General features: G+C 46.5%; 1 protein-coding gene across 3 annotated transcripts in view; it reads left to right on the top strand.

Annotated features, from left to right (window-relative positions):
• SLC2A4 (solute carrier family 2 member 4) overlaps positions 1–13,999 on the top strand; it is a 46,292-nt gene that overhangs the window by 15,714 nt on the left and 16,579 nt on the right. For 2 of the 3 annotated variants that reach the window (XM_077916818.1, XM_077916819.1), the window contains exons 2-3: positions 7,386–7,505; positions 10,361–10,521. In XM_077916818.1, coding sequence (XP_077772944.1) covers positions 7,386–7,505; positions 10,361–10,521 — 281 coding nt within the window. Of the gene's footprint in view, positions 1–787; positions 903–7,385; positions 7,506–10,360; positions 10,522–13,999 lie in introns of those variants that run through there. The other variant, XM_077916820.1, reaches the window with a different exon arrangement.

Genomic DNA, 13,999 nt, shown 5'->3' with positions numbered 1-13,999 from the left:
CCTGCTCAGGGGGAAAACTGTGAGGAACCAGCAGCGTTTGCCTTAAAACTCAAGCAGCAGGCAGAAACCCAACCGGTGAAGCTCCCCAACAAAGCCCCACGTGTTGGATTTCTGCCTGCCTGCCTGCTCAGGGGGAAAACCAGGAGGAGCCAGCAGAGTTTGCCTTAAAACTCAAGCGGCAGGCAGAAACCCAACCGGTGAAGCTCCCCAACAAAGCCCCACGTGTTGGATTTCTGCCTGCCTGCCTGCTCAGGGGGAAAACCAGGAGGAGCCAGCAGCGTTTGCCTTAAAACTCAAGCGGCAGGCAGAAACCCAACCGGTGAAGCGCCCCAAGAAAGCCCCACGTGTTGGATTTCTGCCTGCCTGCCTGCTCAGGGGGAAAACCAGGAGGAGCCAGCAGAGTTTGCCTTAAAACTCAAGCGGCAGGCAGAAACCCAACCGGTGAAGCTCCCCAACAAAGCCCCACGTGTTGGATTTCTGCCTGCCTGCCTGCTCAGGGGGGAAACCAGGAGGAGCCAGCAGAGTTTGCCTTAAAACTCAAGCGGCAGGAAGAAACCCAACCGGTGAAGCGCCCCAAGAAAGCCCCACGTGTTGGTTTTCTGCTTGCCGGCTCAAGGGGGGGGGGGGGAACCGTGCCAGGAAATCTATAACTTTGCAAGGGAGCTTTGCTTTGCCCGCTAGGCCGCACAGCCTGCAGGGTTCCCCCCCCCTTCACCTCCTTCCTGGCCTGTCTGGCTGCCCCTCCCTGCCTCCCAGTGCTATGGAAACGGGCCTCGCCCCAAATACCAGACCCAGAGGAAGAGGGAGGGGACAGGCCTCCAGCGACTGCCGCAGCAAGGAGGAGGCGTGAGTCACTTGGAGGGCAGCCTGGGAGCCGGCTGAGGATGGTTGTCCGGAGGAAGGTATGTGCGGCATCCCCTTTGCAGCCCCCCTGCTAGCCCCACATGCTCCTTCCAGCCCCCAGAGCGGGGGCCGCTACTAGCCACCCCAAACCAGTCACCAGAAGAAGCCGCCAGAGGGGAGAACGGCTCTCGAACTCGGATCCCGCTGGCGGGCTCCCCAGAAAAGGCATCTGTCTGGTTGGCCCCTGAGAGGGACAGGATGCTAGGCTGGCGGAACGACCCACCAGCCTGATCCTGCCCCGTGCCGTCTGTTTTGTGCAGGACCGAGCTCCCCGAAAATGCAGCAGGCTCTGGGGTAGAGGATGGCATTGATGCTGCCTGGCGATCTTCGTATGGGGCTGTGGCGGCCTTGGCAGGGATCCTCGGTTTACGAGGGGCAGGGCGGGCATGGGCATGTGGAAGGCATTCCCCCGGAAGCCGAAAACTCAGATGTTTTCGGAGGGCCGTTAAAGGACGGCACCACTGCATTTTCAGCGTGGCAGAGCGCAAGATCTCCTTTGCCAGGGAGCTGGCGGCAGAACTCTTGAATGCGAGGAAATGGGCACAGATGAGAAACCCACAAAGGGCACCAGAGCAGAGGCGAGCCCTATAGCTCTGGACAGGCGTTGCTCACTCCTCGCACGCCTAAATAGCCTTGGCGTGAGTGTTGTGCAAAGGTGGCAGCCTGGCACGTTTTTGCGCCACTGCCCGGGGGCGCAATAACGTTCGACCTTGAGGCTGTGCGCCGTGGTGCGCCATCCTGGGGCTACGTGCGGTACGTGGGGTTACGGGAAGCCCTCATCTGCCAGCGCATCGCTGAAGAGCTCTGTGTTACAACACGCCTTGCTATCTGCCAGCAGGCGGGCCGTCGATGGCGCAATATGTGGGAGACAAAATGCCCCCCAGGTATGGGGTCCTGTTCTCAGATGCCCGGGGGACCCTCTCCTCTCTTCTGAATCCCAGCGAAGGAGGAACATACCCATTGCGGCTGTTCGCCATTGATCCTCCAGCGTTGACCTATGAGATCGGGCGCCTTCCACATTTATAAGACCATATTAACATGGCTGCGCCTGAACTTTGGAACTCCCCGCCTCTTGACGACAGGCCTTCAACTTCACTTTTTCTGGTGCCTGCTTAAAAAAAATCTGCTTTTCCTTTTATTGTTAGTTTAATTTTTGGATTGTCTTCAACGGATGTTGTTAATCCCGATCAATTTGCTGAATTTTCCTTTCGGAAAGAATGTAAATAAATAAATTGGCCGGATCGGTTTTTCCAAGGCCATTGAAACCGGGGGGCATCGCTGTCTTGCACGAGAGCAAATTCTGTGGTTGAACCGTGCGGCGGCTGTGGGACAATTTCCCTTGCTGTGAGGTCCTACGGCTTTTCTCCTGCAAATGTTTTTCCACTTTGGGGCAAGGCCGAAAACAGTCAAGGGTGTGTGTGTGTGTGTGTGTGTGTGTGTGTGTGTGTGCACGCTCCCTCTTTCCGGTACCCACCCACCTCCACAAATGTGATCCTTTGGGACTGAGCTGGTCGCTGTTGGTGGTGAGGGGAGACAATGATAGTGGATAATATAATCACTAATCTCAAATATTGACATTACTCCTGCCAACCCGAGCGCAGTCCACGCCGGGCAGGGCTGGCCTCACCCTAGTTCCTGGGAACTGGGAAGAGATGGCAATTTGCAACATCTTTGGTTTCCAAAGCTCATTTCCTTTTGGTGCCACACGCTGGAGGGGGCAGGCGCCGCTGGCGATACAGGAAATATGGAATTATTTGTTTTCACCAAGGCCAATAATAAGTAGGTTAAAACCAGAAGCAGACTAATGCGGCAGTTTATGGGGGACCACTGATTCTCCCCTCTCTCCCAAGTTCCCAACAATATCTCTCTTCTGGGGGCTTCTTTGAAAAATCAAGGATGTCGGCGTTTGGGAACGGGAAAATGAGTCGGTTTGGTGGCTCAGGTGGAAAATTCAAGCGGGACACATCTGCCTTGCAGCGCACATTTTGAATAACATCATGATTGCTATGATTCCTTACATAATCATTACAGTGGTACCTCGGGTTACACACGCTTCAGGTTACAGACTCCGCTAACCCAGAAATAGTGCTTCAGGTTAAGAACTTTGCATCAGGATGAGAACAGAAATCATGCTCCGGTGGCGCAGCGGCAGCAGGAGGCCCCATTAGCTAAAGTGGTGCTTCAGGTTAAGAACAGTTTCAGGTAAAGAATGAACCTCCGGAATGAATTATGTACCCGAGGTACCACTGTACCGTATTTTCCGCTCTATAAGACGCACCTGACCGTAAGACACACCTAGTTTTTAGAGGAGGAAAACAAGAAAAAAAAATATTGTGAATCAAATGTTGTTGAAGAGGCTTTGGAAGAGTTCTGGCTTCAGTGATAGCTGTGCAGCCTGCATTCGCTCCATAAGACGCACACACATTTCCCCTTACTTTTTAGGAGGGAAAAAGTGCGTCTTATAGAGCAAAAAATACGGTAAAAGTAAAGGGACCCCTGACCATGAGGTCCAGTCGTGACCGACTCTGGGGTTGCGGCGCTCATCTCGCTTTATTGGCCGAGGGAGCCGGCGTACAGCTTCCAGGTCATGTGGCCAGCATGACTAAGCTGCTTCTGGCGAACCAGAGCAGCGCAGGGAAACGCCGTTTACCTTCCCTCTGGAGCGGTACCTATTGATCTACTTGCACTTTGACGTGCTTTCGAACTGCTAGGTGGGCAGGAGCTGGGACTGAGCAACGGGAGCTCACCCCGTTGTGGGATTCGAACTGCCGACCTTCTGATCGGCAAGTCCTAGGCTCTGTGGTCTAACCCACAGCGCCACCCGCGTCCCTCAATCATTATACGTACGTCCACTGAATTCAAGATGTTTTGTTATGCCTTTTACGTTTTGTTGGAAGCTGCCCAGAGTGGTTGGGGGTAGCCCAGTCAGATGGGCGGGGTACAATATTATGTAGGGAAAATTTATAATTTTATAATTTTCTCTTAAGATAAAAAGTCCATGGCGCTTGAAATCCTTTCCCCCAGGGGTACCGCTTCATCCCCTCAATCATTTTGGTTCTCCTTTCCCTGAACCTTTCCCAACTTCGCATTATTGTTTCTTTTCTTTTTCTTTTTTTATTCAAAATTATAACAAGACATATTATCCAAAAACAAATCATCCTTGTTTCCCCCCCATTTTTCCTCCCTCCCACCCCCCCCCCCCCGACTTCCCTCAGTTCCAGTCTTTGGTTTCTCTGAGAATGCTCTTTTCTGCATCTTACACAGTTGTATAGATCCTCAGGGACGCGGGTGGCGCTGTGGGTTAAAGCCTCAGCACCTAGGACTCGCCGATCGAAAGGTCGGCGGTTCGAATCCCCGCGGCGGGGTGCGCTCCCTTCGCTCGGTCCCAGCGCCTGCCAACCTAGCAGTTCGAAAGCACCTTCGGGTGCAAGTAGATAAATAGGGACCGCTTACTGGCGGGAAGGTAAACGGCGTTTCCGTGTGCGGCTCTGGCTCGCCAGAGCAGCGATGTCACGCTGGCCACGTGACCTGGAAGTGTCTCCGGACAGCGCTGGCCCCCGGCCTCTTGAGTGAGATGGGCGCACAACCCTAGAGTCTGTCAAGACTGGCCCGTACGGGCAGGGGTACCTTTACCTTTACCTTTTATAGATCCTCAAACTATTTAGCTGATTCTTATCAATAAAAGGTTTGTGAATGTTTATTCAAAACCTGCCAAGGGGTCCAGTTCGCTTTGTTGCGTCTTCAGATACTTTGTAAAGGGTTCCCATTCATCCTTAAAGTCACAGTTATCCTTGTCCCGTAGCTTATATGTCAGTTTTGCCAGCTCTGCATAGTCCGTCAATTTTTCTTGCCATGATTCTTTAGTCGGGGTTTCTTCAGTCTTCCATCCTTGTGCTATTAAAACTCTTGCGGCCGTTGTCGCATACATGAAGATGTTTTTCAGCTTTTTTGGCAGGTCTTTCCCTACAATCCCCAACAAAAATGCCTCTGGTTTTTAAACAAATGTTAAATGGAACATTTCCTTCAATTCGTTGTATATCATTTCCCAATTTTTTTAAATTATCTTACAATCCCACCACATATGATAAAATGTCCCCTCCTTTTCCTTACACTTCCAACATATATTTGAACTAGTTTTGTACATTTTCCCTAACTGCACTGGTGTCGTATGCCATCTGTACATCATCTTCATGTAATTCTCGCATTATCGTTTCCGAGGCTGAGGCAACCAGACAGAGGTTTCTCGTTCTGGTCTAACTAGTCCCGAGAAGAAGAAAAAGGCAGCTATTCTGGCTCCATTTTTCTCTCGGTTTGAAGGTGACCTCTCACCTGAGAGAGAGAGAGAGAAAGGTGAGGAGGAAGTTGTAAAAAAAAACTGCAACCTGAGAGGTATCTGTCTCTAAATAACAGAGAGATGGAGGGAGAAATCATCATAAAGATACAGTACCTTGGTTCTCAAACTTGATCCATTCCAGAAGTCCGTTCCAAAACCAAAGTGTTCCAAAACCAAGGCGTGCTTTCCCATAGAAAGTAACGCAAAAGGGATTAATCCGTTCCAGACTTTTAAAAACAACCCCTAAAACAGCCATCTAACATGAATTTTACTCTCTAACGAGACCATGGATCCAGTGGCTTCGCGTGGGGGGTGCAGGGGGGGCCGGCCGCACCGGGCGCAACATCTGGGATTAGGGCAAATCCACAGGTTAGGGGGCGCAAATCCACGGGTTAGGGGGCGCAAATTACTTGCCTTGCCCCGGGTGCTGACAACCCACGCTACGCCACTGCATGGATCCATAAAACGAAAGCAATAATCAATGTGCTGTACTATAAAATAAATAAGACAGTATCATAGATGATACAAATTAAAATTACTTTTTTTCTTACCTGCACTGATGATAGTCCTTGTTTGGATGGGGGGCTTTTATCTATTTCCGACGTCACACAATCAATCAATTCATCAGTAGCTGAACAGTCACAAAAAACTAATTAACTGAAAAAGCCTCAAAAACAAAAACGCAAAATAAAGAGCAAAAACAAAAGCGCCAAACTTAATCCGTTCCAGAAGTCCGTTTGACTTCCAAAATGTTCGGAAACCAAGGCTCGGCTTCTGATTGGTGCAGGCGCCCCGGAAACAATAGCTGACAGCCGCATCGGATGTTTGGCTTCTGAAAAACGTTCAAAAACCGGAACACTTATTTCCGGGTTTTCGGGGTTTGGGAAGCAAGGTACCACTGTATAGGGATAACCTGGGACTCTGGGTGGCAGCTGGAATAATAATAATAATAATAATAATAATAATAATAATAATAATAATAATATATTTATTTAATGGCAACCATTGGGCTAGAGTTCTATGAGGATTACCAAAGGAGGGGGTCAGACCGAGTCCAAACCAAAGGCCAGGGCATGCTTCTGGGCATGTGCAAAGCGTGTTTTCCCTCAAACGTGGGGTTTCGCTTATGCTCACGTGCGCGACATCAGGACGTCAAAATATCACACGCATAAGTAAATAAATGTTTATTTATACCCCTCCCTCGCCGGCAGGGCAGGGCTCACGGCGGCTAACACCAAATATGAATTACAATAAAACGTAATAGAAAAACAACAACTGCCACCAAACAATTAAAATATGGCTTAAAATACAGCTTAAAATGCAGCCTCATTTTAGTAAAGGGGTAAAGGGACCCCTGACCATGAGGTCCAGTCGTGACCGACTCTGGGGTTGCGGCGCTCATCTCGCTTTACTGGCCGAGGGAGCCGGCGTACAGCTTCCGGGTCATGTGGCCAGCAGGACTAAGCCGCTTCTGGTGAACCAGAGCAGTGCACGGAAACGCCGTTTTCCTTCCCGCCGGAGTGGTACCTATTTATCTACTTGCACTTTGACGTGCTTTCGAACTGCTAGGTTGGCGGGAGCAGGGACCGAGCCACGGGAGCTCACCCCGTCATTGCGGGGATTCGAACCGCCGACCTTCTGATCGGCAAGCCCTAGGCTCTGTGGTTTAACCCACAGCACCAGTAGTAGCCCATAAATCAAGACCATAAAGGGAGCAAACATCAGATATTCACCTGAGCCAGCTATCCACGCTGGTCCTACATGTCTCAGCAAAAAAGCCAAGGGAGAATTTATATACCAAATCCCATATAAGGGGTCGTCAGAGTGAGTCTAAGCTGAAGGCCAGGCGGAACAGCTCTGTCTTGCAGGCCCTGCAGAAAGATTTCAAGTCCCGCAGGGCCCTGGTCTCTTGGGACAGAACGTTCCACCAAGTCGGGGCCAGTACTGAAAAGGCCCTGGCCCTAGTCGAGACCAATCTAACCACCTTGCGACCCGGGACCTCCAAAATGTTGTCATTTGTGGACCTCTCCGTGGGGCGTACCAGGAGAGGCGGTCCCATAGGTACGAGGGTCCTAGGAATCCAGCTGCAAGATGGGAAAAGGGATCCATCGCTCATGATCTTTTTTTTCCCCTCCCTGTTTTCTCCCAGGAAGGAGAGGAAGATTCGGGGAGCAGGATAACCTTCACCTTAATATTGTCGGTCTTCACGGCCGTGTTGGGGTCTCTGCAGTTTGGATACAACATCGGAGTCATCAACGCGCCGCAAGAGGTTTGTTTGGGGGGGGGGGGAGATGTTCCCCTGGAAGGAGAGGGAGCCAGACCCCCAAGGCTGGCTGGGGAGAAAAGAGAGGGGTCGTCCCAATCATCTGGGGGGCAGCAAGTTGGGGCAGGCTGAAAGAATGGAAGATAATTCTGGTTTTTAAAGTATATTATTGGGTATGAAAGGACAGGAAATTACAGAGTGAATCAATAGTGTGTTGTTATTATTAATTTTATAGATGATAGAGTAGATGATAGATAGATAGATAGATAGATAGATAGATAGATAGATAGATAGATAGATGATAGATAGATAGATAGATAGATAGATGATAGATAGATAGATAGATAGATAGATAGATAGATAGATAGATGATAGATAGATGATAGATAGATAGATAGATAGATAGATAGATAGATAGATAGATAGATAGATAGATGATAGATAGATAATAGATGATAGATAGATAGATAGATAGATGATAGATAGATAGATGATAGATAGATAGATGATAGATAGACACATACACACACAGTGTGCAGAGATAGATAGATAGATAGATAGATAGATAGATAGATAGATAGATAGATAGATGATAGATAGATAATAGATGATAGATAGATAGATAGATAGATAGATAGATAGATAGATAGATAGATAGATGATAGATAGATAGATGATAGATAGACACATACACACACAAACACACAACTTTTATTAATTTTTTTAACATATCAGTTCCAACAGTCATACAACATAACTCCTCATCTTATACAATATTTTGGACTTCCGTCAACACCTCTGATGATTTTCCGTTCTTTATCACTTATTCCGCATGTCTTACTTTCTGTATTACATATAATTACCCTTAACTAATAGTTCTCTTCATGGTCTATATTTCAAATAATCCACCTTACAAAACTTCTTGCAGTCCCGCTAGCGTAATCTGTTCATCGCAGTTACTTTTCAAATAGTTCATATATTTACTCCAGTCTTCTAAGAATCTATGGTCCCGCCGGTTTCGAATCCTTCCTGATAATTTATCTAATTCTGCGTATTATTATTAATTTCTAGGCACTGTACAAATATATTTTTAAAAATCAAAGCAGCCCCATTTTGTGTTACAGTGGAACCTCGGTTTTCGAATGTCTCGGCAGCCGAACGATTCGGAAACCGAACGCTGAAAATCCAGAAGTAACTGCTCCGGTTTTCGAATGATTTTCAGAAGCCGAACGTGCTACAGGGCTTCCGTTTTGAGTTTCCCTGTTGTACTGAGGTTCTGCTTTCAGTTTTCGGACGTTTCAGAAGTCGAACAGTCTTCTGGAACGGATTACGTTCAAAAACTGAGACTCCACTGTGTAATAATTTGCATTGAACATTCTTCCAAATGTTTTTTAAATACCTGCTTTTTATCAACAATTTTAATTTGTAATTTTTGTAAGCAACTTAGGTTGTTGGGGGTTTTTTGTACAATCGAGCGGTATATGGATTTTCTTAAATGAAAAAATGAAATGGTTTTTCTTAAATGAAACGACAAAACAATTCGGAACAGAAGGCAATGCCTTCCACGGAGTCAGACCAGTAGTCCGCCAAACCCAATATTGTCCACACCAGCCCCTCTCGACCTTGGGTTCCCCAGGTATTGTTGGACTACAACTCCCATCATCCACTGCTAGCTAGGGATGATGGGAGTTGTAGTCCAGCAACACCTAGGGACCCGAGGCTGAGAAAGGCATCTCCACACTGACTGGCAACATCTCTCCAGGGTTTCAGAAAAGGCGGCGTTCCCAACCCTAAACTCCAAGGATCTAAACCCAAGATGTTCTGCATGGCAAACAGCCGCTCTGTCCACGAACTATTATAGTAATCTAAAGAATTCACGGCGGATTATTGATAGGGTTTGGTTTGCTCTGATAAACTTAATAAATAGAAAGCCGGGCCCTGCCTTCGTATTCGCAATTTAAGATACACAATAGAAAAGAGTTAAAGGTTGAGAGAGGAGAACCAGTAATGTTGGCCGTCTGTGTGTGGTTGTGCGCTTGTGGCTCCCGCAACACAAATCAGGGTATTTTAAACACACTTTAATAAATAAATTGTGAAACTATTATTATAATAATAATTTATATACAGTACTGGCAAAGCGGACACTTTTAATTAGAGAAAAACCATCGCCGACATTTGCGAAGGATTGGAAATTTCTCTCTTTTCGCATGAAAGAGAAAACGAACTGGTAATATTGGGGTGTGAAGATCGAAAAAATACTGATTTATAGAAGTTAGAATGGTTGAAGGAATGAAGCTTCAGGACAGAGAGCTGGAAGTCGTTTCGCTCTCTTCTGTCTTTCTGTAGTTTTTTCCTTCCTTTCTCTTTTCTCTCCCTTTCTCTTTAGGAACCTCCTTTTCTTGTTTCCCCCCATCTTCCTGACTTTGATCTTTCTTAAGTAGCTATCTTACCTTAGTATATTATAGAAAGATGCTCTGTGATGGGTCGCCGTTTTTGTATATCTATGAAGGATAAAAAAAACTTATTATTTATTTAACTTATTTAATATTATTGATAATAATTTATTTATTTATCATTCATAGATATACAAAAACTCTATAAGTTAATAAGTTAAATATTATTTATTTAACTTATTATTATTATTATTAACAATAAGTTATTTATTTATCATTCATAGATATACAAAAATGCCGACCCATTACAGAGTAGTAGTAGTAGTAGTAGTAGTAATAATAATAATAATAATAATAATAATAGTGAAGTAAGCTTCCATTCTGCCCTCCATCCGAAGACCACAGATCGGTTTGCGATATAAGAGGGGATTTTCCCAACTGACCCTCTTTCCTTCCTGCTTCGCTCAGATAATTGAACACAACTACAATGCTACCTGGCTACACCGAAATGGGGAACACATCGACCCCAACACCCTCAAAACGCTCTGGTCCCTGTCGGTCGCCATATTTTCCATCGGCGGAATGATCTCTGCCTTCATGGTGGGAGTTGTCTCGGAATGGCTTGGCAGGTAAGTCCGCTCCGTGCGAAGCCGTAACAAAGTTGAGGGTTCCTCTGAACACGTGCAGAGCACCCATCCCTGGGCAAACTACAACCAGGGTGGATTTGATTTAAATCAAATTATTAAAATTATTATTATTATTATTATTATTATTATTATTATTATTATTATTAATATACCCCACCCTTCCCGGTTCGTAAGGGACGCGGGTGGCGCTGTGGGTTAAACCACAGAGCCTAGGACTTGATCGGAAGGTCGGTGGTTCGAATCCCCGCAACGGGGTGAGCTCCCGTTGCTCGGTCCCTGCTCCTGCCAACCTAGCAGTTCGAAAGCACACCAGTGCAAGTAGATAAATAGGTACCGCTCCGGCGGGAAGGTAAACGGCGTTTCCGTGTGCTGCTCTGGTTCGCCAGAAGCGGCTTAGTCATGCTGGCCACATGACCTGGAAGCTGTACGCCGGCTCCCTCTGACAATAAAGCAAGATGAGCGCCACAACCCCAGAGTCGCCCGCGGCTGGACCTAATGGTCAGGGGTCCCTTTACCTTTACCTTTAATAACCGTATGACCGGCAGTAATTCAACAGGTGAAGCTTTGTCACTGCTTGCCTATGTTGGAAGAGGCAGCACCTGTTGAGTTGCCGTCTGCTATAGAGCAACACAGGAGCCAGCCCAGAAATAAGAACGAAGTAGTCTTAATAGTTATTTGCAAGGTCACCTTACCCATAAATGCATGCTTGTCCACTCTGATCTGCAGAAATGGCGCTCTTACAGGTGCCACTTAGTATTTGTCTGTTCTTGGAAGAAATCAGGTATTTTAGTGGAGCAGCGCTTAAACTTTGGAACTCCCTGCTTCTTGATGACAGGCAAACACCTTTGCTGTACTCTTTTTGGCACCTGCTTAAAACCTTTTCGCTTAGGTAAACCTTCCCAGAAATATGTACTCTATTTTTTGCTCTATAAGACTCACTTTTCCCCTCCTAAAAAGTAAGGGGAAATGTGTGTGCGTCTTAAGGAGCGAATGCAGGCTGCGCAGCTATCCCAGAAGCCAGAACAGCGAGAGGGATTGCTGCTTTCACTGCGCAGCGATCCCTCTTGCTGTTCTGGCTTCTGAGATTCAGAATATTTTTTTTCTTGTTTTCCTCCTCCAAAAACTAGGTGCGTCTTGTGGTCTGGTGCGTCTTATAGAGCTAAAAATACGGTACATTGATGTGTTTTGATCTCTCTTTTGTCTGCTGTTGATCTTTTTAATCTTGTAAGTGTTTTAAACTGTTTTTAAATCCCTGTGGAACGCCATAAACAACCATCTGACTTTTAGAAGACATCTGAAGGCAGCCCTGTTTAGGGAAGCTTTTAATGTTTAACAAACTACTGTATTTTAATACTTTGTTGGAAGCCGCCCAGAGTGGCTGGGGAAACCTAGCCAGATATGCGGAGTATAAATAATAAATTATTATTATTATTATTATTATTATTATTATTATTATTATTAGCCACAGATAGCCCTCTCCGCGGCCGTGAATTTGCCAAGTCCTCACCATCATCTTAATTGATCGTTTTAATATTTCTTGTAAACCTGCTTCAATGTTTCAGGACATAAATTTTGCCAGAAAGTAACCAGCAGATAGCTAAGAAGTCTTCTCATAAAATGGAATTTATATACCGCTGGATGGTCCGAAAACCTCTAAGCTGTTGACAACAAATACGAAAATTCTATTTCTTTATTTTCTCGATAGGCTTAACACTTCTCGTAACCTGCTTCGAGGTTTCACGACAACCAAGCAGCACGTAAATCTCGTTAGTCAACACATAAATAGGAATTATTATCAGAAAACGGCATTTGTACTCCGATTGGCCTCTATAAATGTGAAAGTTAGAAATAAAAGCGGTGAAAACCGTTTAAACGATAAATTAAAACCAACAGCAGGCTGAAGAGAGATTAAAACAGATCATCGTTGACGTGTCCAGATTGGCTTGCCGGAACAAAAAATGCTTTCAGCGAGCGGTTAAGACCTGTATAAACTTAACTTTGATTTTACGCTCCTGCAGGTTGTGCCCTCAGAGGCTATTTGCAAGCTGCAACTTGGAGCTGGGATTTTAATCCCTCGTTTTTTTGCAGTGAACGTGTAATCGTTTCTTTTTCTACAGCAGAGGAGCCTTGCCTGCTGTGTGTGGGCCGGATCCAGCCCTACACACTGTGGCAAAAAGACTTGCCAGCCTTCGCTCTTTATCTCACGATCTGAACGTTAGGGAGGGATGTCTAAAGGGCAAGATTATCTCTCGGCACCGATAATCCGGAGATAAAATATTGTTTGGGCAGCTCTTTAGAGATCTTCTCTAGACAGCGGCCTGAGGATCGGGGAGGGAGGGCAAATAAAAGAAAACCCTTCTTCACACAGCACAAAGTTAACCTGTGGAACTACCCGCCACAGGAGACAGCAATGGCCAACAACTTGGACAGCTTTAAAAGAGAATTGGGCCAATTCATGGAAGAGGAGAGGGCTCTCGATATCTGCTAGGCAATATGGCTATGCTCCAACTCAACGGCGTAACGTTGGAAAATGTCGATCGCTTCTCCTACCTGGGCAGTTATCTTTCCACAAGGGCCGAAACTGATGCCGAAATCCAGCATCGCCTGAGCTCTGCGAGTGCAATTTTCTCCCGATTGAAGTGTAGAGTGCTTGAGGATCAAGACATTCGCAGGGAAACCAAAATGTTCGTTTACAAGGCTATTGTACTACCAACCTTACTGTCTGCTTGTGAAACATGGACCACTTATAAACGCCATCTCCAACTCCTCGAAAGATTCCATCAACAGCGTCTCCGGAAATTTTTACACATCACTTGGGAAGACAGGCAAACTAATACCAGGGTACTGGAAGAAGCAAAGATCACCAGTGTTGAAGCGATGATTCTTCAACATCAACTTGGTTGGACTGGTCGTGTTGGGCGGATGCCTGATGGTCGTCTTCCAAAGCAACTACGGTGGTGCCTCGCAAGACGAAAATAATCCGTTCCGCGAGTCTCTTCGTCTAGCGGTTTTTTCGTCTTGCGAAGCAACCCTATTAGCGGCTTAGCGGATTAGCGCTATTAGCGGTTTAGCGGCTATTAAAGGCTTAGCGGCTAAAAGGCTATTAGCGGCTTAGAAAAGGGGGGGGAGCGGAAAAAAATCGCAAGGCTCGCAAGACGCAATGCTGGTGATCAACAAAAGAGGTTTAAAGACTGTCTCAAGGCAAATCTTTAAAAATGTAGTATAAACACCGACAATTGGGAAACACTGGCCTGCGAGCGCTCCAGCTGGAGAACAGCCTTGACCAAAGGTGTTGTGGGCTTTGAAGACACTCGAACTCAGGACACAAGGGAGAAACGTGCCAAGAGGAAGGCACGCTTGGCAAACCCTCACCGGGATCAACTCCCGCCCGGGAACCAATGTCCCCACTGTGGAAGGACACGGGGATCCAGAATTGGCCTCCACAATCACTTACGGACTC

The sequence above is a fragment of the Podarcis muralis genome, chromosome 13 (genome assembly GCF_964188315.1).
Source record: "Podarcis muralis chromosome 13, rPodMur119.hap1.1, whole genome shotgun sequence".
In the NCBI taxonomy this organism is placed as follows: Eukaryota; Metazoa; Chordata; class Lepidosauria; order Squamata; family Lacertidae; genus Podarcis; species Podarcis muralis.
This window is presented reverse-complemented; position numbering and strand designations above follow the sequence as displayed.